The 25,649-nt window shown below is 40.3% G+C and overlaps 1 protein-coding gene across 1 annotated transcript in view; it reads left to right on the top strand.

Annotated features, from left to right (window-relative positions):
* The window catches only part of mib2 (mindbomb E3 ubiquitin protein ligase 2), a 29,472-nt gene extending 6,694 nt beyond the window's left edge, over positions 1-22,778 (top strand). Inside the window, 16 exon segments of the mRNA XM_037271480.1 lie at positions 4,242-4,348; positions 5,251-5,445; positions 5,623-5,765; positions 6,380-6,487; positions 6,562-6,666; positions 6,829-6,991; positions 7,508-7,641; positions 9,145-9,293; positions 9,577-9,733; positions 10,452-10,606; positions 15,647-15,773; positions 15,855-16,124; positions 18,553-18,731; positions 18,822-19,015; positions 19,897-19,962; positions 20,616-22,778. Of these exon segments, the coding sequence (XP_037127375.1) occupies positions 4,242-4,348; positions 5,251-5,445; positions 5,623-5,765; positions 6,380-6,487; positions 6,562-6,666; positions 6,829-6,991; positions 7,508-7,641; positions 9,145-9,293; positions 9,577-9,733; positions 10,452-10,606; positions 15,647-15,773; positions 15,855-16,124; positions 18,553-18,731; positions 18,822-19,015; positions 19,897-19,962; positions 20,616-20,857 (2,494 nt within the window). The 3' untranslated portion in view covers positions 20,858-22,778.
* Positions 22,779-25,649: the final 2,871 nt, after the last annotated feature.

The following is a 25,649-nucleotide window of genomic DNA, read 5'->3' as shown; positions in this document are numbered from 1 at the left end:
TTTCTTCCACTTAGTCACAACACAACCTACAGTATAAATGATTCATAAAGTGTCCTGTGTGGAAAGTGGTACAATTGCGTGATCCTGTTGTTGGATATATGAATGGGTCAAACATTCAACATTTAATTGAACCGCTTATCTTCATGAGGGTCGCTGGCATGCTGGTGCCTATCCCAGCTGACTTTGGGCAGTAGGCGGGGGACACCATGGACGGGTTGCCATTTCAATATTTTATTATGATATATTTTGGACACAATTAGATTCATCACTTTGTCACTAGTCATCCTTCACAGAGCCACTTGAAACAGGAATGTAATTCAGTCCAACTGCAGACCAGCAAATGTGGTCGCCTTCAGGCAAAACACTGCCGCATTTGTCTCTATGGCGTTGCCGTAATCAACAAAAAACTGAGAAGTTGTCAAGTGCCCCTTTAAATGATAAATGGGTTGTACTCGTTTGGAGCTTTTTTACCGTCGGTACTCAAAGCCCTTCACTGCTTCCTCATTCGCCTACTGATGGCCACCATCAAGGAGTTCAGTGTCTTGCTCAAGGACACTTTGACATGGTCCACAATGGCTGGGGATCGAACTCCCAACCACGAGGTTGGGGGGACGACCACTTTACACCAAGCCATGCATTGACGTGCTGACTCCGGTACCAGTTACATTCCCAGGCCAGGATTTGTTCTGAATTATTAGATTTTGTTTCTGATATGTGAATTTAACCAGCTCAGTGGCCTAGTGGTAGAGTGTCCGCCCTGAGACTGGAAGGTTGTGGGTTCAAAACCCCGGCCGGGTCATACCAAAGACTATAAAATGGGACCCATTGCCTCCCTGCTTGGCACTCAGCATTAAGGGTTGGAATTGGGGGGTTAGATCACCAACTGATTCCCGAGCGCGGCACCGCTGCTGCTCACTGCTCCCCTCTCCCCCAGGGGATGGATTAAAATCACACGGGGATGGGTTAAATGCAGAGGACAAATTCACCACATCCAGTTGTGTGTGTGACGATCCTTGGGACTTTAATCTTTTTAATCTTTAATATCTCTGACGTGTATGCTAAAGGCTGTTGAGTAGATTATTTTTTATTATATCTTTTTTTGTGTTATTTTTATTTTGTTTGCATGCTCCTGCGTTGGTACACTTTATTTATGTATTTTGTTGTGGTTAGTTTACCTCGTGTGTGCGTGCGGTGTGGCGATGGTTCTCACAACATATGCGTGTGCCATATGTTTACGAGACGGTCGCTATGCAGTTAGTTAATCGGCTCTTTCCACTCACACAACCGCACGCAGCATCTGGGAATTTATCAGGGCATTCTGCCGCTTAATCCTGCTCTTGCATATCAAGCTGCACACCTCCACCCGGTCTCCCCAGTGCTCCACAGTCACATTCAAGACGCATCCAGCGGAGAAGGTTGTCCCACCACTCCTTTACTCATGTTGTTTTCTATTTCTATTTTCCATTTCTACTGATGTATCGTTATAAGAAAAACAAAATGCGCTTTACTGAAATAATACTGAGCCATATCTTAGTTCTCATTTTCCTCTTGAGCTCTGAAAGCTTGCAAACAAAGTGTATTTTGGTTTCGTCAGGGTTCATAAAAGAGCGTAAATGTGAAAACATGACCAGAGTTTTACCCGTCGCAAACACTTTTTCTTGCAAGGAAGTGTTGAACATGCAATAATGCGAATGCATTGTATTGTTAACAGTGGCAAGTATCAGTCATAAGTCAACAGTCATCAACATTTGTAAATGCTCTCTCTTAAAACATGCCGCCAAAGTTCTTTTTTATTTGCCAATCCTAGAGCCATGGTTACCATGGTTGCAATATATGTCGATGCATCCGTGCGCAGCATTTGCTCACAAGGAGTTAAATTTAGCACCTTTTCTTCACATTGATCATCGTGCCAGGGGAAACAAAGCATGAGGAGAAAGCCAATGAGAAGTATCCAATGTCTGGATGACTTTAAGGACACAAAAAACAAAAGAGTTGTTAAGCAGTTTTTGAAAGAGAAATTTGAAGAGAAGCACCTGGACCAACACTGCTAATAGTTGCCATTCTTTTTTCTACTGGGAGCAAATCAGGGTTCAGTGTCTTGCTCAAGGGCACCTTCGAGTTGGCAGACAATCACATTAAGCATTACTAAAAGCTTTAAGATTTTTCCAATGTAAATAGTGATGCTTCGGTTCAATATGGGACAAGGGCTCGTCATTTTGATGTCAAGCTTTGTGTCATCGTGTCTATTTTTGCCAGATTTTTCTCAACTTTTGGGTATGTTGTGGTTTTAGGTTGTGTTTGTTAGATATTTAGACAGGGTTCCACTGAAGAATAATCTCTTACTATGTAAATATATGGCTACAATTTCAAATGAATGAAGTTTGAAAGCTTTTCACTCCCTCCCCGTACAAAGTTATTTTCATTTTGTGATTCTCATTGAGCCACTATATTCAGATTTTGACATAATATTGGAGGACTGACACTTGTCAATCACTTTTTGCACTTTTGATTTTGCAACCATTGAGTTGTCTTGATGCTTGTATGACCCTTGGTTGACTTGTTGACAAGGACAGTAGTTATGGCTCTACTGCTGTGATCCCGTCTGTCAGAAAAGGTGACATTTGGGCTTGCTGGATTAGAAATCTTGATCCCTTAATAGAGCTGTTGTCTTCTCGGAATGGCTGTATGCACATGCTGAAGACTGTGTGGCATAAAATGAACAGATGACCATCTTTTTTTTTAATTCCTTAGGTTGTGTTATCAGGTCCACTGTATCAATGCAATGCATATACAATAGCAAAGCATACTCAGCCAGTGTGATATTATTTAACCCATCTAGCTAAATTCGGTAAAATCATGCAGTAGATTCTTGGAAAACAACCTGATTTATTCATGTAGCCAGAGTAACAAGTGGTGAATTTGATTACTTATTAGTTTTTTGAATGTGGTCTGGGGGCACTACTAGGTTCAATCTGTTTTCTCCATTGAAGATGGACTGGCCTACTAAGGAGGATTTGCAATCTATAAAGAAAACCTTGCCACGTGAATGAATCAGTCAAGCTGAACACAGGTAAGACAGGTATAAGAATAGTGGTTTGCTAGTAGAACAACACTAACAGCCACTAGATATGACACTGTGGAAAGCATTACATTTGTGGTTGTCGGGGTGACCTAAGCCAGAGTGAAGGAGCTCAACTGGATTCAAACAAAAACATTGGACGTTGTGAGGCCTGGTGTGAACTTGGGTCCACCTAAGCGTTGAAGGCGGTGCCAACGCTTTGCCCTGAGCTTGCTTGCTCTCTTAAAGCTCTGCTTTCAAGGATTAACCTCGAAGCATCTGTCTTCAAAAGCACACTATTCCCAGCACAACTTCGTCCAAGCTCACAGGTCTGTCTAGAGAGGGAATTAAATAGGCAAACTTGAGCTTCAGGTTTTAATGCAATGCAAGATAAACCTTCTGAGCAGCAACGCTTCTATGACATTTATTGACAACACTCCACTGGACTTTCTTTGGACCTACCATTGGATTTTAAATGATATGAACTATTCCGAGACGAATCCGGCTGGAATGAACGTTGGCGTCTGATCTCTTCAAGAAAGTATGGGAATAGGCAGTTCCTTTGCACCAAAGTCTGATCAAATCTTTACTATAAGGTATGTTTGGCTTGTGACTGGATGTCTTAAGTCTCTGGCATGTAGGTTTGGAGTAGAAGGGGCAGATAGAGTTGCCTGTTGGAGCTTGCTTGTTTGTTTGTTTATTTATTTAGAAATTCAGACCCCTTAAAACGCTTGTAGAGAAATGGTCCTTTTTGTCAGTTTAGTGCATTATTATGTCGCTCTAACCTCCCACAGTATTTTGACACGCTAATATCCCTACAATAAATCAATTGTTGGACGTTCGGATCTCTGATATGTCTTGGATAAACTAACAAATTTCTCCGTGTGGGAAAAATAAAGGCATATCTCATCTGATCGTATAATTCAGATATCATTTCTCAACTAGACTGAGTGTGCAAAGTACCAAGATGATTGAGTTGCATTTCCTACTTCTGCTCTTTAAATATCGTCTTTTTTGCTCTGATAAGCATCACTCATAAATATCCTCTGCCTTAATACAACAAACTAAAGTTTATCGTCGAGGACATGTTTACGTTGTGTTCTAAGCGAGACAATGTGGCTTTGAATTCAACAGAAGTCGTTACAAGAGTTTGCTTAGCTGTCTCTCCGTGTTCTTCTCACAGAGTAAGCTTGGCACCGAGGCAGAACCTCCCACGGTTCATTCTCAAAGGAATCTTCCAGGGTGTTAAAGTGGTTCGTGGACCTGACTGGGACTGGGGGAACCAAGACGGTGAGTGGGTTGGGACAGCGGTTCTGTTTTCCCCCCTAAACTTGAATTCCTGATTGGACTCCACTGCCACCATGTGTTACCTGTTGAACCGTGCCTATTCATAGTGTTTCTTCAGCCACAACCCATAGAAGTGAACCCTCACATCTCTGCATGTGCCAAGTTGCCATTTTGCCAGTCACTCATCTCTGTTTGTTGCGCAGATGTGCATTTCTTTGTCTCTATTCTTCTCTCCGACTTTCTACCATCCTAAACCTCTTCACTTGTGTTCACATTGTGAATATTAAAATTGTTGCCGTTGAGAGAAATGCCCTGTCTTTCAGATGCAAGAAGATGTCCGGAAAGATGAAACGTAGACAATGTATTTAGTCCTGGTCCTATTGTCTTTGAACAAAGCTTTACGCCCATTTTGGGCCTGCGCGAATGAGTCAAAATGTCCTTTTGGTGGCTAAACACCTGAGGGTTATGTGAGGTCATTCATCTGGTCTGGATACTACTATATGTGGATTTGTGCATACAGGACGCTGTGGACATGTGCAATAACCTCCAGCCTAGCATGTAGCCTTTCAGGTCACTGGTTTATCTGCTATGTTTGGGCTTAGAGGAAGCATCATGAGACTGCTGTAGAGCTCGCACAAATTATCCCACTAATCGTGAATATTGTCTTTGTGCCTCAGTCATGAACAGGAAATGGTGTATCTCCACTGCCATGCTGCACTCCGAAACGCGCATCACCGCCTTCTATTTCCACCAGCAGATTACTTCTACTTTAATCTGTTGTTGACATTTCTTTCTTTTCCAAACCCCCCACGTAACAGCGTGACTTTTCCGTCTTAAATAACCTCTATCTCCTGTTTACCAACACTCTGATTATCCCGTGCCTATTTGTGTTTGCGTGTGTGTAGGCGGGGAGGGTAAGGTTGGGAAGGTAGTGGACATTCGTGGCTGGGATACTGAGTCTGGTCGCAGCGTGGCTAGTGTGACCTGGACTAATGGCACTACCAATGTCTACCGAATGGGCCATAAGGGCAAAGTGGACCTCAAATACGTGTCTGATGGCCAAGGAGGCTTCTACTACAAAGACCATTTGCCAGTCCTTGGTAAGACAATTACTCTATTCATTGCACATTCCTCAAATATCATGAGCTCATCCTTCAAACGGATGCTTGGTTTGCAAAAAAAAAAAAAAAAAACATCTTGCATAATATTTGATCATTCTGCTATTTTAGAAGCAAACGCCTTTGGCCTCACTTTATTCTTAATGTTTGTCCATCCAGGAGAGCATGCAGAGCTGCAGCGCCAGGAGAGTGCTGATGGCCACTCTTTCCAGCAGGGTGACAAGGTCAAATGTCTCTTGGAAGTTGATATTCTGCGACAGATGCAGGAGGGCCATGGGGGATGGAATCCCAAAATGGCAGAGGTATCTTAGTACTGTCCTCTGTGAATAATGATACATGCGGTTTTATTTTCCTTTGATCTGATATGTTATCATTAACACCCCAGGTGGGATGGGCATGATACATTTATGTTTAAATTCTTTTAGTTAAGAATTTTGTTGTCTCACACACATTATAATTTACGGTATCGTGTAGTGTAGCTCGGTCTTCAAGAAAAGGAGGCAAAAGTTGGTGTAGAAATCAAAAGAAGAGGGACTTTCTTCAAGACATGAAGCATATGGAGTAAGGTTAACCTGACTGGCAAAGTGTTTTCTGACTGTCGAGGTTGGAATAAGAATTCAGAAGATCATTTGCCAAGTTCCACTATATGAGACTATGGAGTAAATGGAGTCCAGGCAGAACTATTCTGCTCAATATGGCATTGGCTTTAAAACACAAGTCAAATATATGAAGAGGTTCCTCTATAAAAATGATGGTATACACTATTTTGCTGGTGGCTCAAATGGACTTTGGTGTTTGTTGTAGTGAAAGAAAGCAAGAGTGTAAGCCCTTGAGGTCCTTGCTACCCCAAGGGAACATTAAGGTCAAAGCCATGCAGAGGGAGACCCAGGGCCAAACGGCCTCTTTGTGTTTGCAGTATATTTTCCGGATCGGGACAGTTCATAGAATCACTGACCGGGGAGATGTCAGAGTCCAATACAGCAACAACATCCGCTGGACTTTTCATCCGGGGGCCCTCACCAAGGTACCTCATCTTTGCAGAACATTCATCCTCGAATCCAAACAGTTTTACATTAAAAAGAACGATGCTTCTCCTAGGTCAACACGTTTGGGGTTGGTGAACTTGTACGAGTATTGGAAGACATTGATAGTGTCAAGAGACTGCAGGCCGGCCACGGAGAATGGACAGACAGCATGTCTCCCGTACGCTACTGCTCATGCTACACCAGCATTCATTATCACTCTAGTCAAATGACCTGGAATGTCTTGATATTCTCTAAAAGACTGTGAGAACACAGGGGCAAAACGTGACATCAGTGAATACTAAATTACGCTCATCCGCATTATTTAATATGTTTCCGCCAGGTGCTCGGCCAGGTTGGTAAGGTGCTGAAAGTGTATGCAGACGGTGACCTCCGTGTGGCGTTTGCCAGTCAGACGTGGACGTTCAACCCGGCGTGTCTCTCGGCCCAGCCTGTGGAGGTGGATGCCAACCTCATGACGACCGAGAACCCCAACGAATCTGGAAGTAAGGCCTCTGCCAGGACCAAGGGGCTTACCTCCAATAATCCAGCCTGTCTTCTCCTTCCTTCCTGTCTGTCTGTTCATCCTTCCTTGTTCTCCTCTCAACTGCGGTCTGGTGACTCTACATGCATGTATTCACAGGCATTCATTCTGTCTCATTTTAATTTGTGTATTTACTTCTTCAAATGACTTTTCTCCGTTGCATGGTGTTGACTGACGATTCAACATTCCGTCCCGGTTGGGATGTATTTTGCGCATGCATTGAAAGGAAGGATTGTATTTGTGTGCGTGTCACTTTGCATGGCCGGGGCATTTTGACTCATTCTTGAAGTTTGTCAGTGATCTCAGCTTGACATTTCCGAAGCTTCCTTTTACGTTGCATTTATGTTTCAGGCTTCTGAATAGCGTTTAGACACCGTTGCTCAGCATATTGTCAAAGTGGACTTGCAAAAAAATAAATGAATCTTTCTGTTCTCTTTGTCATCCCATCCCTTCTCTGTCTACCTCCACCACTTCTCAGGTACAGTCATTTCTGTGTTGGAGAAACTGCTATCCCAGTCCACAGAGCAGGACAATCCCAACCGGCTCGTCATTGAGGCAGCGCAAGGCAGTGCCAATAAAGTCAGAGAGTTGTTGCAAAAGTATCCTGATAAGGTGAGCGCGGGCGGCACTTTTACTTTTTGCATCATGTCAAAGGTTGTACTATGGTGGCTGACCTATTTACCTGCAGGCTAATCTTTATTTTTTTTTGAGGTCACACTGTTTATGCTTAAAAGCAAGAAATCCTGAATTGCCATTTAAATAAAAATGTACATTTATTGCCAATGGAGAAATTAATGATAATTACCAAACACAATACGTATTAAGAGAAAGATTAATCTTACATCAACTAATTAAGAAAATACTTAACACCTATACCTCTCCATTATGTACTAATCCAACAGAAAATTTACCAGTTGTCCAGTATGAAACACATTGGATCCTTGAGATACGAGTTTAATTTGTTCCATGACCCCACCCATTATCTTTCTCCATTGAATTGTAAAGAAATGTCAATAATCTGTTCTAGCTTCTGCCATAAATTCAACAAAAAAAGTTGTAATGTGCTTTATAATAAGGAAAGTAGTATTATATTATGTTGTGCATCATGATTAAACCATGAATTCATTGCGGCTTCTTCTGGTGTCCTTGACTTGGCCATTCGGGATCAATAAAATACAGTTGAGTTTCACAATTACTGTAGGTCAGTCATTATTCAGAGAATAATGAAATGTGCCTTATATTTTCTCTCTGCTGGTGTTGATGCACTCTTTCTGTAGTTTGAAGTGCTTTGTTAGAGCATTTAGATGCTGTGCATTAACCCATCTATGGCGTTTAGCTTTCGTTGTTAACACTAAGGTATCGGATTTTCCAAAGCAAAGATATGTGGTAGTTTTAAATACGCAATGTGGAATTCTCTTTATTGTTTTATGTTTAGTTTGACTTAAATTGGGAGAGGCGCGAAGAATTGTTCTTTATCAGCCAAACTACTGCTTGTTATAAAGTGCCACCATAGTAGTTTCTTGAACAAAAAAGCTAGAGCCATTTGTCTAGATCTGAAGGACCAAGAACAACGCAGGGCTGCGAGAGAGACGTGTGAACGTCTTCTATCAAAGTGGAACTGGCATCAATACCACCCACACAGAGTAATGCCTTGACCCACGTCACCCTTATGATTCACATGGAAGGAGGGAGGGCAGACCATGACTCACATGCGAGATCAATAACTCTCTAGGTGATAATGAGCCTACTAGATGTGTGCAGCAAAATGCTGAAAAGTGATAAATGCAAGTCATTCTTGTGGGGGATAATAAGCCTTTATTTCAAGATGATTATCTTGCTCCTAAGTATCTTACTAATTGTATAACTTACTATAAAAATGAAAAATATGAAATTAACTAACTTGTGACAAATAAGGCTTTGGCCCGACGCCAATGATCTATATTTATATCTGCTGGTGATGATTATGCTACACTACACGTATTAGGATTACATACCACGTGTAGTGAAACGTGGTTGCCATTCATGCTCAGATTATTCTCAGACAGAATTAGTTTGTCTCTGCTTGTGGTCAGTCCACCACCAATGAATCGTCAACTACGCTTATGCTCCTGGCAGGTGGACATTAAGAACCAGGGGAAGACGGCGCTGCAGGTCGCCGCACACCAAGGCCACATGGAGGTGGTGAAGGCCCTGCTCCAGGCCAACAGTGCCGTTGAAGTCAAGGATGAAGATGGAGACACAGCGTTACACTACACCGCCTTTGGGTGAGGAAGCAGCTGCTCTCTAGTCATCTAAAAACAGGAATGATTGTCAAGTGATTGACAAGTGATAATCCACATAGATGAGACTTTTACTTGCCTAATGGGCCAGCCGTATCTTCTCCTCAGACCAGAACATGCTCAGATGGGCTGCAGCTCAAAGTCTCATCGGGGATTAACACAATAGTTAAACAGCTTTGTCAAATTGGTGGCTGTCAAGATAATAAACGGACAGTTTTAGTTGTAGCCGTCGTGTTTTACAATAGTGTGCATCTTTTGATTTTTCCAGTAACCAGGCAGAGATTGCACGGCTACTGTTGAGCAAAGGAGCAAATGTTAACCTCCTGAACAACTCCATGTGTACGGCACTCCACATTGCTGTCAACAAGGGCTTCACAGATGTCGTGCGCGTACTCACTGAACATTCCGCCGATGTTAATCTCCAGGTGAGAGGGCTTCCTGCAATGCCACACGGTATTGTTCTTGTATATATGCTATTCATTTCACTGAGGCTTTGCCATGGCCCTTTTAAAGCACTCGCACAATTTCACCAACATTTACGCCGTTTGACTGTGATACTTAGCTTCAACCCTATTAAAGTAATTGAGTGTCTCTTGTGACGCTGCCTCAGACCTCAGAGCATATTCTTCTGCTTGACTGGTTTGACCACTCAACTAAAAATGGAATTGTAGTCTTGTGTTTATTGTGTTTTCTGACATCTATGCATCTATTTTTTATAGACGTCCCAATCACAAGTTTGCTTTTAAACAAAAATTTGGATATTATTTGCGCAGCTTTAAAACGAGTCTTTTATTAACCCGAACTGTGGATTCATGATCGACAGGTCATTGGCAAGAATTATATAGCAAGATTACCCATTTTCCATAGAACTCTTTTGTGGGCTGGAGCTTTAGTAAAGACGGCTTTAGAGGTTTACAACAATTTATTGTCACCATTTGAATTGCAATGGTATTATCCAGAATCATAATTGCATTGTCATAGCTATACAGTATAACATGGCCATTGCATCCAATGACATTACATTTCTATCTTGTAATGATTTGTTATTTTATTGATTAAATAGTCCCGAGTGTGTTAGCATTGTATGTTTCGCGTCATGAAAAAATGGTTGACTAGTAGGACACCTCTTGCCTACCCCCTCAGGATTCTTATGGGGACACACCTCTACACGATGCCATCGCAAAAGATTTCCGCAATATCATTGAGATCCTGGTAGTGGTGCCCAACATAGACTTCACTCAACAAAACCACAGAGGATTCAACCTCTTGCACCATGCTGCACTCAAAGGAAACAAACTGTGAGTAAAATTCATTCAGTCGTAGAGAGCTTGAGTTTTTAATGATATATCGCTCGGGTTTTTAATGTTCTATATTGCTGTGCAGGAATCGGTGGCAATTCGAATTGATCAGAGAGTTGCCCATAAAAAAAAAAAAAAAATGCTGAATTATTAATGCTTAGGGTCGAGTCAAAGTGTGTAATATGTAAACGTACACACACTTTGAACAAAAGGTAAACATACTGCAGAATGTTTAGGAAACATACAACTACTTTATTCTTACACGATTTGCAATTGGTGCCACACCCTGATAATAAAATGGTCTCAAGATAGTGCTTTGTGATCAGCCGCCATTGTTAGAACACAATACCTTAAAATAAGGCCAGTATTGACCTGAGGCAATACCTGGTATAGGTATATATAATTTTTTTTAAATAGTTTTCTTAATAGTTTCAGCACAATTCCAGTTCAGTACAGTTGTGCTGGGTAACTGTCAGACTTATTTCACTCAAGGTAAAAATAAAATAAAAAAATCACTTGTGTTGTAACACTGTTTTGAAACAGCCACATGAAATCTACAGTTTTTTCCACCTGCTGGATATTATTTTTTACATATTAAATCTTAAGACCAGCCTGATTTTATGACTCGATATTTTTCACAGTCCACCAAGTCTACCTAACCATGATGAGGTTTGTGCCCCTGTGCTGCAGGGCTTTTATGACCTCATTTGAACTTTCCTTTCAAATTATAGCAAAACCACACAGTGGAAAATTGTCCCTGGCTCTTTTTAAAGAGCTGCCATGAAGACAAAAACAAGACTGAAAAACACCAGCGTCCTTGTATAGTATTTCCCAACTAAAGCAATGCCACTTCATTTGAGGTTTCTTTCTGAGACTTTAAAACTGGGGAACTTTAATGGCTGGGGAAACTATACCATAATGGGAGGGCGCTACTGTTCAGCTTAAAACAGTGCATCCAGCCTCTTCCTGTTTATAAAGCATCAGAATATATATTTTTTTCCCTTTTTTTTTTTTTTTTTTTATAAGAAGTGTGCAGATGTAAAAGTTGTGTTTGGCAAGCAGACAAAAATACTCCACCAAGAATACCACCAGAATACTGTTCACGTCGTATAGTCTGCATATTGTGTGCAGTGTTGCTTCATTGAGCAGTGCTCTCCAGCATTCATTAACTGAATTCTATGACTCTATGCTCTGATTAATTGAATCCTACAACAATGAACCATTTTCTTGGACTTGTCTTAAACATGTCTTTTCATCACTTGCATATTTGTTTTTATTTTCTCCTTGATTAGATCAATGTGTGACATTTGTCTCAAAGCTTATCTATAAAAGTGGCTTTCCGGGAACAAAATGACTAGATGAGTGTTTGGTTTATGAGAGATTTACTGTACTTATTTTGAGGAAATGGGGGTGGGTGTAAGTTCACATGAAGTCCTGGAAAGGTCCTGAGAAATACGAAACGGGGCAAATAACTGGCGTGTTTTGTTTTGTTTTTACCACTTATGAAATCCCAGTTTACCACAATTTTAAATGTAGTGTCTTGCTGGAACCCAGAGCAGGAGAAGGCAATAAATGGCCTTTGTCTTTTTTGTCCCATTGTTTTCAGTGGATATATGCAAGTTGACGTAGTTAAGAAGAAAAAGCATTTTTTGGCCTTTATGGCTATTTTGAAGAGACAAACTTAATTTCTACACAACAAACGGTGTCACTTTAACTAATGCACTCAAAAATATCGAAACACTCATGCAAGTTAGATAAAATATATAAATAACGGTAAAGAAAAAACAGGATTGTGCTAAAGGCTACACTTACTTGAAAATAAAATGTTTTAACCTGAAGTATGGCTGGACTATTAAAATGAGCAATACTACAGTACATTTAAATACATGTAGACCTTGAATAAAAGACTCAGTTGACCTCTTTGCTCTATTAAGCATTGTTTCTTTTCTAATAAACCCGTTTTAAACAATAAATTAGTCAGGAATATTTGCTTTCATTTATTATTTTCATGTCGCTAAATCAGTGCAAAGTCCCAATTTCACCCCTCTCCCCCAAGATTATGCTATAACGGTAGGTCCATAAATATGCAACTATAGTACATATAGCACACATGAATAGTAAATTAATAAATAAAATGTAGTTGCATATTCATGAATATATAATACATATTAATGATAAATAAAGCACTGAAACATTGCAGTGAAACACAAGCATTGTGACCACAGGGTGACTGAGAGCTAATTCTTCTTGAGTACTGCTTAATGCCTAGCGGTGCTTCTGAATTAACAAATGTGCTCAAATGACCATTAATTATAGGTTGGTATTAATAATAAATGATAATAACTAATGATATTCACTTAGTGTTAATACGTAATTTCTCACAATAATTATCAACAATGATTTACCAAGGTAGCTTATAGATAAATATTTATACACAACAATTAATTTCTATGGATCTTTGCAAGGGTGTGGATTTTCATCATTTCAACATTCATAGTAAATCACTAATGTCCTACCACTATTGAGGAATTTTTAGAACAGGACCGGCTACTCGTGATGATTGGTGACCTCTGGTCCAGGATAAACAGTGGTATACTTGGCCCTAAATTACACATTGACTCACACAAAAATGTACACCAACAAAGTTGGACTGCGGACACTAGTGACCTCCAACACACATCTCCCCTCTGGCCAACACTCATTAGAATACAATAGATGCGGCATCGTATGAAAGATTTCACCTACCTCTGTGTCACGTTGTCTACTGCAAAAGACTTTGTAATTTGTACGGTATTATACTCTAGTTAAGCCACGTTAACAGTTGCCTTCATGCAAAAAAAAAAAAAAAAAAAAAAAGAATACGTACGTAGTTAGTATACTTGTGGAAATATCGTAATGGCAATATTATCTCAGCCGGTCTTTTTAAAAGGAAAATGTGGCTCTCAAATATCTTGTTGAATTTAATGCAGGGGTCTCAAATGATCAGTTATCCTCACGTTCTGCAGGAGCCTGATATTTGAATCAGCTGTGTTTAACGAGGGAAACTTGGAAAACATGTCGGAATGCGGCCCCCGAGGACTGGAGTTTGAGACCCCTGATTTAATGGTTCTTAGAAAGGACCAATATTGTTTTTTACAGCAAAATAATCTACTATCTACCGAGCAGTTAATTCAGTCAAATGTTGTGAAGCAACAAAAAATGTGTACAGTACTCATACAGACCAATATGATATGGGTTGTTCTCAGAAATGGTGGTCCGCCCCAGGCCGCGGCTCATGACCCAGTTAGAGTGTCAATATTTTTTCCCCCCTTAACATCAAATACGGACTTTTTACGACATTGCATACATCTATATAATGCAGGGATAAAATAACCTTGCAGAGGTTTATGCTGTTGTGTGTGAATGTAATTTTCAGCAGGAATAAGAGCCACTGCAACTACTTCTGGATCGTGACAATCTAACTCAACCTTATTACGGTCGGAGCATGTGGCGTTCCGGAAATTTAAAAAAAATTGCTCGTTGCTCTGGTGACATAGCGTTGATATCAAAGCTTTAGCAGACGTGTCCATTGTTAGCGGGAAGTGATCCCTGGCAGTTTTAAGAGGCTGAAAACAAGCAGAAATTGTAGATAATTGCAAATAATTCATCACTGTGGAGGTGACCAGACGAATACGTTAGCTGAATGCTAACGGTTTGATTTGGCCCCCGTTCGTTGCTCGTTTTAATAGATTCTTATTAACGGTGACAAACAACAGCAGCCACACAAAGTGAACCTTCATTGGCAATCTGTCCATTGACGCGCAGACAACAGTTGTGCGCCAACGACATCTATATATATCCTATAATCCTTAGTTGTCACTCGTGGCAACGTCAGCAAACGACTTCCGAGTGGATTCGGCATTTTATCTGGTTACATGACCAATATTTCAATTCTGACAGGCTTTTATATATGCCAGGTGCTGTGCTGTCTGTGGTAGTTAAGAATGCACTTTGTGTAACTGAAATGGATTAGCCATGACAATGTTTTTTTTTATTTATTTTTTTATAACGTTTATTTCGAACATTAAAGAAATACAGGAAAAAATAAAAATACAGAAAAATTATAACTCCATAGTACAATAGAACATAAAAGAAAAAAAGATATTGCATTATAATTTTCCTTTATCGTAAAATCATATTTGTTCAAAAAGGGAGTAGAAGGAAGCCTAAGCTTATCTGATTCTACCCCATGTAACTACATGTTTCTATTTGATTCAGTCAAGAATTTGTCCATAGTCAATATATTAAAGAAAAAAAAAACATATATACATTTTATATATATATATATATATATATATATATATATATATATATATATATACTATATATTTTCTCATTAAAATACAAAAGCAACTTAAACAACTTCACAGCATGTTACGGTATCCCGTCAATATTTTGTCCTTATACATTTTTTAAACTTAGGTAAGGTACTACAGTTCTTTAATTCTTCACTGCTGGTGTTCCATAATTCCACACCTCTAACTGTTATACAATGTAACTTTAAGTTTGTTCTCACCAAATCTTTTTTAAACATACGTGTTCCTCTTAAATAATGGGTACTTTCCCTCCACTCAAACAACCTCTGGATACTGTTTGGTAATTGATTATTTTTTATTTTGTACATGAGTTGGATGGTTTTAAAGTCGACTAGGTCGTTGTATTTCAGTGAGTTCAATTTAATAAAGAGAGGGTTAGATGGTTCTCTATAATCAGCATTATTTACAAGTCGTATTGCTTTTTTTTTGAAGAATGAAGATTGGATCTGTGTTTGTTTTGTATGTATTGCCCCACACCTCCACACAGTACATAATGTATGGGAGTATGAAGGAGCAGTACAAGGAATATAATGATGACTGATTTATAAGGTCTTTTACTTTATATAATACTGCTAGTGATTTTGAAATTTTTGATTTGATATTTGGTTTTAGTGCTGCGCAGCCACTTGTGTCAAACAAACCCGATCCGTTCTGTAATTGCGCGGCTTATTGGATGCCTTGGCAGGGCCACGGAGAAGATTCTAGGGCGAGCGCGACAATTGGTGGACGTTAAGAAGGACGACGGCTTTTCCGCCCTGCATCTGGCCTCCCTCAATAACCACCGTGACGTCGCTGAGATCCTCATTAAAGAGGTGAGTGTGTTAAGGCAAACGATATTGGAGATTTAATTGTAGACGTTAGGTGTACTTTAATGAGGCTCTCTATCCCCACAGGGACGGTGTGACTTCAACATCCGCAACAACCGAAACCAGACGCCGCTGCAGCTGGCGGTGACGCAGGGCCACACCGATCTGATCCAGCTTCTGGTGATCGAAGGCGCCAACGTGAACATGGAGGATGAGGATGGCGACACAGCCATGCATGTGGCCCTGCTGCGACCACAGCTGGCCAATGTGATGCTAGGCCCCGCTATAGGAAGCAGCAGCAGCACAAGCACAGATGAGAGCGGCGAGGGCTGTTCCTCCACGTCTCTCTACTGCAGGGTAAATGATAGGGGAGTGGAGTGAAGGGGCTATGTTGTTGACAGAGATATTTCAGCAACAAAGAGTTCATTGCTTTTGGTTACAGAAGGGTATATTTAAAATGTATGGAAAATTCCCTTAAGAACTTAGGGGGACTTTTCACTTCAGAACGAGTTTGCGAGGTTGTGCCATTGACTGGCTATGAGCGAGTGCATGGCAAGTTTTTCTTCCTGAGGCAAGATGGTTTCCTAAGCAAAAAAACTGCAAACTCACCCTTTAAAACCCAACTTTCAATTTTGTATATTCCCAAATTGTTTGAATTGCTTTTAAATTTTCCAATTGGAAAATTTCCCAAAATTTTACAACCCTATGTATCTGGATTTGTGTGACAACATGGGCGTGACAAAGAAATCAAAATTTGCATACCCCCCCCTCTCCAAAAATAGGCCTATAAACAAAAAGCAGTGGCACAAATACCGATCCACACGGGTTTTAAAAAGGTGAAATCAAACTTGTTTGGTAAGATTACTTAAAACTAACCTGGCAAGGGTCAAAATGATATACCAATTGCTCAAAGAACAATACTTAGAGCTGATTGAGTGATACAACAATTTTGTGCATGCCTACCAATCTATTATTTTAACCAATCACAACAATGGCTGATAATATCGTCATGGTTGGTTTGTTCGTTCCCCAAGCCTTCTTATTTTCGTATATCCCACCCACAAACACAAAGTTGATTTGTGATTGGTCTCAAACTACCAGTGGTTTGGCTCAGAGAAAATCAGTGGGTGTGAGTCAAGATGGGTTTTTGTGAACTCACACAAACCAGGAGAATTGAGCTTGTAGCTTGTTTCTTCTGAAAGAAAAGGAGCTTCTTTTATTATATAACAGCGCAGGTTAAGAATATCTCTTAACAGCGGTGCTGAAACCTTTGAAATTTAGATTATCTTATGTTTTGCAGTGAGTATGTTAGAAATTAAAATGACAAGTCTCGACAAGATCACGTAGTTTTAATTAAAAAGTGATCACGGGTTGGCTAGTGAAACTGATGAGCCACTTGCCTGAAAATCGAATGTGGTAATATAACTATATTTAACCCAAAATGGAGCTCTGAAGGTTGCCTGTGGTTGAGCGCAGCAGCAAGAAAAACATCACATTGTGTCTCCCTGGGGCATGTCTTGATTCTTCATGTAGAAAGGTTGGACGGAAACCGCACTCAATCAATCTCTGACCTCTAAAGGAAGTCTTGTGCTCTTTTCTATCCTCTGAGGCAATATTAGTCACACGTGAGTTCTGAACGATGAGACTTTTTGTCCATTTATTTTCAGCCGTTTCTTGCTGAAAAAAATTGGCATTTTGTCTTTTAATCTTGTGCACTCCTATAGCTAAATAATGTACGCTTCAGGAGAAAATGATGTAAGACTAAATATTGAAGGACGGTGAATCGTCCTTGGGTAGGAATGTGAGCGTGTGCTTGTGCAATTAATTACCTGGCGACCAGTCAAAGCTGTACTCTCTCTTCCCGAGTCAGCTGACATAGATAGCAGTTACTTAATGACGCTGTAGAAAACGGACGGACGGATGCTTTGACAGCAGGCGCGTAATTAAGATAACCTTCCTGCTAGCTCCTAAACTTCATATACAGTGCTTCTCCCTGAGTTAGTGTAGATGTCATTGTAACAATGAAGGATGCCCTTTCTGGCTCACAGGACCGCAAACAGTGCAGCTCAGCTCAACATCCTGGACGCCTGCCAAAACTCCTCACACACACACAAACACACGATACTGAGCAGTTTTGAATTTTCACGTTAGTCTGCGAAGCCTGTGAATTCAGAGATTTCCCAAATTATACATGTTTGGAAAAAAAAAAAAAAAGAACTGATGTGATTTCATTTGAATCGGTGGTTATCTGGCCCAATTGTGAAGTGCTAGCCAGATTGCCTACACCTCGAGAAGGCATCTTCCCTTTGGACAGTCAGCTGGCATGACTGCTTTTAGAGCGCCTCGGTGTCAGCCATGGGTGCATGCACATTATGAAGAGAAGGTGAAAGAACTGCGTCTTTTAAAAAAAAAAATAAAAAAAAAAACTAACCAGATGTATGGAAAGGGGCTTTGTACTTGTGTGTTTGCTTTAGAGCACCTCATTGCCATAGCGTGGAAAAGCCTGCAACAATCTAGTGGAATATATGTGATTATTTTTTAAATCATTCCAATTTAGCAGGTTGTTAACAACTGTGGTGTGTCAAACTTAAGAAGGCATTCATTTTCATTTTGCAGAATCCTATTTTCAATAGGGAAAGTTCAAGACGTTGAGCAATAAGCTGGATATATGTAGTTCCTTGTAGTTTTGTGGAGCTGTCTGTCATCCACCATTTTCTCACAAGGATGTCTTCTTGTCTTTTCCTTACCTTTTCCACACTCTCGCCTTCATCACTTGTGCTCACAGCTCAATGCTTCGGGCCTTCTCGGAAATACAGAGCTCAGTGTCGGAATGGCGATCGCTTGCTTCCTGGCGCAGGAGGGGGCTGATATCAGCTATGCCAACCACAAGGGAAAGAGCCCCCTGGACCTGGTGGCAGACAGTACCATGCTGCAGCTCATCAAAAGCTTCTCAGAGAAGTACAGGTGCTTGTGAGGAAAACAACGCAATCTGTTCCTAATGCAAATGCTTTAAAGCTGTCGGCATCATGAATTACGCGCCTTGTCGTCTCTCAGATTGCAGCGCCTGCAAGCTATAACTTGTGGCCAGGGCCCAAGTGCTGCTAACCTGCGTCGTGTTCACACTACGCCCAACACTATGACCAATCTGGTTCTTCCTACGCTGCCGGGTCCCAGTGAATGCCTCATCTGCTCTGAACTGGCTCTGCTGGTTCTCTTCTGCCCCTGCCAGCATAGTGTGGCCTGTGAAGGTGAGTTCATCATGCAATCATAGGTTTCATAGATTTCTTATATACTAAGTGACTTGCTTAACTTTGACAAATAACTGATGAGTTTGCTGATTATGTTTGTGGTCAAAAAGGATTTGCTCTCACTTAATTAAATCAGGATGACAGTCACACATGACCATCTTCCTGGGATAAAATAAAAAAATGGCAGTCCAATAGATCAGTGTTTCCCAACATTAATTGAGCCAAGGCACATCTTTTACCTCAGGGCACACCATCAAATAAAAATGCCAGAAAAAGTCAACAGGATATACTGAAATATTAATGAGCTCGTCTCAATTTGCTCACAAATGTACGTACTGGATGTGAGATCTGGGACCTCCAGGGACAGAGCATGACTTTGGATTAAACCATTATCATGGGGGTTGGAGGGACATAAACAGGATGTAAAATTGATGATACATTAAAATAATACTATAACTAAACAAATGTGATGTATTTTTTTTTAAATAATAAATCCTAACAGTCTGAAAGTCATACACCTGAAATCATTCGCCCCCTGTTTTTTTTACTTACCAATTGTGAACTGTATCGGAGCGTGGCCATTGGCCTATCTGACATCTGGATGGCAGTCGTGATTAAAATTGTGACTCCACCATTCTGCCAGTGATAGATTACACCCTGACGTGCCTGTCAGGACAGATATGTGTTACCAATCGGCTGGCCCGTGTGCTTCGTCGCACCAACGGGACCCTGTAGCGACGCATTCCTCATTTTTCGAGTGATTTGGCTCCATCCGCTTGCCACATTTCATTGTTTGGTCTAATTTAGCGTTGTGTTAAGGATCAGTGTTTAGTAGGTATTATGTGTGTTTTGTCTCATTGACCTGCTCTTTGCTTGAACAGAGTGTGCCCATCGAATGAAGAAATGCATTAAATGCCAAGTCACAATCACCAAGAAAATTCGACAAGGTAAGACAAAACCCTTTGAATTTTCTGTCAATGCGCTTGTTTTAAAGTCCACTCAAGGCTACAATAGTGCCATATATAACATTCTAACTTTACTACAAAGACAATATTTTTAATCATACTATACTATTTCCATTTTGTTGAGCAGACCTCTGCAGGGCCAAACTATCTTAATTTGGATCAGGACCAAATTCCAAACTTTCATAAATACACTCAAACATAAAGTTTGGATTTTTTGATTTTTTTTAAAACGTTCATGGTTTATTCATCAAGTATCCCCTTTCTATCGCATTGTGCTGACCTAGTACTGTTATTTTAAATTTATTTCTGTTTTCAAAATCCGGAACTACAGTTGGGGCACCAAAACTATGTGGATACTGTATGATGGTTGGATGAGCAGATTCACAACTGTCACATGATTGTAAGATTCAAGAATGAAAAAAATAAACAACAACAGCAACAACTACTTATGCACTTTACAGCCATTTGTTGAACTGTAAAATGTGCAAAGACAATCAGAACACAGCAGGAGCTGCCCACATCCGGACTCTCTTAAACAGACAGGGACATGTCACACCCACACAAAGAGTACAGTACATACAGTGTTTTCTATACATTATATGCTATTGTTCAAGGTATTGCTCGTCCCTTCTCAGACCAAACCGAGGTGGACTGTAGCCCCGGTACGGAGAATTCAGAGCAGCACAACCTGCTGGAGCAGCTCCAGTCTCGCTACCGGCAGATGGAGGAACGGATCACCTGCCCCATCTGCATCGATAACCAAATCAAACTGGTTTTCCAGTGCGGACACGCCTCCTGCATCGACTGCAGCGCTGTGCTCAAAGCTTGCCCAATCTGTCGGCAGACCATCCGCGAACGCATTCAGTTGTTTGTCTGAACCGCAGAGCGAGGAGAGGGGGTGGTGGTGGTGCGGCCGGCCCGCTGGCTGAGGGCAGACCATTCATCGTCTACCTTGCTTCTAAGGCACATGGACTTATTATTTGGCACTGTGGAAAGGACGAGAAAAAAAAAAGAACAAGCCCTTCAGCTCCCCAATCATTTGTCTGACGTTGCTGCTTTTAAGTTGATGTCTGTTACCCGTCATCCTCTTTGGCTGGCTCGCCTCTGTTCGGTTTACACGGCTGCACAGAACAAGTCCTCCCTCTACAGCCTGTCTTGTGAATTACGTTTGCTCTCATTTGGATCTGGGAATAATAATCAGTATTAGTCTTCGCAGTGGGTGCGCTATATAGTCCCCAACCACTCGCCTGGAAAATACACACTATACAGTATATGCATGAGTATATGCATATTGTATCACTAATGGGTGATTTGTTGTTGTGGTTTTTATTTCTTTGTAAAGTACAGAGTTTTATTTATGTGTGAAAGGTGGTATTACTTTGTAATGTTTTTTTTTGGTGTTTGCTTGGAGGGCCGTAAAAAGTGTTTTTGATTCTACTGAAATACACCCCAAGCCTATGTCCTCTTACTCAGGGTATCAACTCTTTCAAAAAGCACTTGTGATATCCATAAAAGGTTCAAAGTCGCCGCTTCATATTGTGTCGATGTCGGGAGGTGCCTCAGGACGATAGATGTCATCGACCTGAAAAAATGTCATTGTCATGAGTGAAATGAATGTTTCTGCAACAAAATGGATGGACATGTTCATCATCAAAAGTAAGAAAAAGAAAAAAAGAAGCTCCCCACAAGCACCCATCTGTCCATCCACACTGTCTATCTACGGAGCATCCACTGTGTGTCTGGTGTTTGTGCTTAGCTTTCGATTCAGCCCGTGTTGTTATATAGAAGAGCCAAAAGAAGACTATTACATCGTTTACCTTCTTGCTGGAGTCATTTCACAAAAAAGCCCATTTTCTCCTTTGGCGCTCTGGATTGTACTCTCCAGCTTTTCTCTGCTGTATTTGGTGTGTTTCTTGAAGGGCTTCAAACACATTTTTCAACTTTTATTTGATTTTCAGTTCATGTGTTTGACTTCCAGGGACAAGGAAGGTTTTCATTGATTTTTTTTTTTTTTTTTTAATTACAATTTAATGTTTGGCTTTATTCGATCCCCCATTTTGGGAAAGCCAATGTTTAAATTCGTACATTTTGAATGTCGAGGTAGGGATGACTCAGTTTCATTCTACCTCTTTTACTTTTTTTTTTTTTTTTTAAGGAAGAAGCAATGTTGAGCAATAGAACGCTGCTGGGTCTAAAGTGTGTCAAGAGTAAGGTTTACTTTGAACGTCAGTGCCAAATCGCATGAGCATATGCATGGGCACTGCACACAAATTGAGGTTTTACAGCTGTGGTGATAAAAAGTCAGATCCTCCGCTAATGTTGTTATGATGACCAAAATATAGTATCATGAGCATGCTAAGTTATTGGAGTACACCAAAAGCTCACAGTGTGGAGTGATTCCACATTTGCTTCCAGATGGTAGTCAGTCCCACATTGTTAAGAGCATTTACCAAAAGTGTATTTAAGTTATCAACTGAAAAGTTTTTTTTTAATTTAATTTGTAGTTGAAGGGTTTGGTGGCAGATATAATAATGTTGAGAGGGAAAAGAAATGGGGAAAATATTGGTATATGTAAGTTTTGTTTTTTACCTCCACGTTAACGGAGGTAGCTGTGATAAGCAGTGATCAATTGATGTATAAAAGAATATTAAAGCAGCAAATGTTACTTTTGGTGTTTGTACAGTTCAGCTCTCTGAGTACTGATGTTGGCCTTACTGTCTCTTCCTCCTCTGTTCATGTTTTCTCAGTTTCTGTACAAAAATATTTTGCAATAAATATGAAACACTTTTCTAAGGACATCATGCCTCAGGATTCATTTATTTTATGTGAAGATGTTTATTTGTTAGATATAATCTATATATTTTTGTACGAGTTCCCACTCACCCATTTATACTACATTGTAATCTATGAGAATACTTGATGTTTGATACTTAATGAATCACCATAATTCACATTTGACTGTGTTTTCCAAGTTCTTTCTCTGTTAGTTTTATAAATTGACTGCATTTGAATGCACCCAAGGTAAACTAATCCCCCTGGGAAAGTACAATACGTCTCATCTTCATGTTCTGCTTGAAAAAATACCAAAAAAGAACTGCATAATTGCCTCAAGGTATTTTCTGTAATGCTAACACACAATGGCAAACAACATAGATGGTTTAATGAATATCATTGGTGTCATGGTGTTCCAACCCTTTAGGCAATGGCCATTGAATACAAACAGTGGAGCAACACATCCAGAAAGATAACACAACAGTAGTCGCAGGCGTATATTGTTCATCCTCTGTGAATAATGACTAGTATTATTATGGTTAACTGAATAGATGTGATGTCTCCACTAATATCCATATCATGTTAGAATTCTACTGTCCCATGGTGGCCATGGCAGGTACACTAGATGGAGCACAATGTCCACTGAGTATACAGAAAAAAAAGAATATGGCAGAAACTGTTTCAATTCTAAGGCTGGATTAATGATATTTCCATTCATCTCACACTTAGTGGGAGGGCAAGCACTCCAGAGTAGCAACGTTTTGTGTTAAACTTTTTAAAGTTTCCACAATGTGTTCATGCCAGTGTGTATGATTTTTGTACAACAACAAAAAAAGGACTACAGTAAGGTCAAGACTCCTGATTATGAATCTTTGGAGATTCCGGCTGGAACTATTTATTCCAGGCTGTTGTTGTCTGTGCAACAACTTCACTTTGCCACCTGCCTAATCGTTTTAAGGCTCAGATGGCTTTGACATGACTCAGCATTTTAAGCAATGACGTCTTCAGGGACAGGGCGCTTGGACCAATGAAAAGGCTCTGACCGTCCTTTCAAAGTGGCATTGCTCCATTCCACACACTGTAGGAATTTAGTTTAAGGACAGGAGCATCTCAATAAATTAGAATATGGTGGAAAATTAGTTAAGATTCTAGAGATTGCTCAGGCACAATTCCCACCTAATTTCACATTGAAAATCACTTTTCATTGTCTTTTTATGCAATGCTGTATTTGTACTCTAATTTCTCGAGATCGTATTTGTTTATTAGGTGTAAGCTACACTAATCAAAATCATATCAGAAATAAATCGTGAAATATTTTCTTCTGTGTAATGAATGCATGTCATGTTAAACTTTCTGGATTACTGTAATAAATTACGTTTTCCACGACATTTTAACTGAAACTATATTGTTTGTATGTTTCTGCACATGAATATATAAAATGCTGAGCAATCATGTTAGCTCACCTGTCAATTAAAAAAAGATAACATAAGACGTTACTCATAATTATATGCAGCAGCTTGTTGTTGCTGCTGGGAATTGCTGAGCTAAAACACAATAATTTACATATCCACGTTTCTTTTTCTACCAGCTGCAGTGCGCACTTGCGTGCGTGCGTGCGTGTGTGTGTGTGTCCTACAGGGGGCGCCATGGCCTTACCACTCCCTCAGTGACGTTGAAACGGACGCTCCTAAACCATTTTATTGCTGCTGGCATGGTAAGAGTTATACTGACACTTCTTCTTTTTTTCTATTACACAGCATGTATTGCAGTAGACTGTAGAGTATTGCTTTGCAGGTTGTAGCACAACATTGTACAATATGGAACGCATGCAACTCTAAATTCTGACTTGCCTAGACGTAAAAAAAAAATCAAATTACTACTCCTTAAAAATCAAAAGCATGACTGGGGTTCACTGCATAATAAACCATCATGTTAGCGTTATCTCAATTAGGCACTCAGATGTCCATGATGTAGCAGCCACTTTTGTGGTGTCATTATTACACTGCACAAACATCAAGCAAAACCAACAAATGACATTGCTTGATGACATCATTGTAGAGACAATAATTTACAATATATTGACAGAACAATTCCCTCCCTCTTTGTTTGGCCTGAGGTGGAATAGCTCATCACGTGCAACTGATACATGGGCTCCGTGTGAAGTTGCTCGGAACCACCAAATCCAGTAAATGATGAGGCTTTGTGTATACTATCACTAAACACTGTTGCTCCCTCAACAAATTGTGCCGCTTCGCTTGCCTCGCCTTCAGCATATAAGCGTAAAATCCTCGCCTGGTGCCACACCTGCTGAAAAGCTGCACATGGAGTTTGCGACAAAAAACTTCATATGGAGGCAAGTACACGGTTGCCATAAATATCCATCCATCTATTTATAAAGTGCTTATACAATTCCTCCACCTGTTGTCATGTATAGTGATGAGTCTTTCAAGCACCGATGCGTGTGTTGAACAGAAAATTGACCATTTTGGTTTGAAGCAGTCATTTGGCTGAACAAGTCTCTAACAACCAGAAAAAGGGCGCCAGGATCACGAATGTACCGTAATCTAGCCAGGATACTAAAATAGTAATGTAGTGATCACATCATGCATGATGTCACTTGTGTTTGCTAAAGGCCGAGGTTGAATGTAAACAACTCACAGGCACCTCTTACACGTCCCAAATAACCAGTAGCATTTTCATTCTTTAGTTTTGCCTTGTCAATTGAAAAAGAATGACTGACACACTATATGAATTGAGTAGTTGCATTAGTGGTCATCCCATCCAGCACCATGCAAGGTCATTAACGGAAAACAGCGATGCATTCAAAGCATTCTCTAGTCCTTTATGATGCTATATAAATATGGTCTGTATGCTATTCAATGAGTACATTCTCAACG

The sequence above is a fragment of the Syngnathus acus genome, chromosome 2 (assembly GCF_901709675.1).
Source record: "Syngnathus acus chromosome 2, fSynAcu1.2, whole genome shotgun sequence".
Classification (NCBI taxonomy): Eukaryota; Metazoa; Chordata; class Actinopteri; order Syngnathiformes; family Syngnathidae; genus Syngnathus; species Syngnathus acus.
This window is presented reverse-complemented; position numbering and strand designations above follow the sequence as displayed.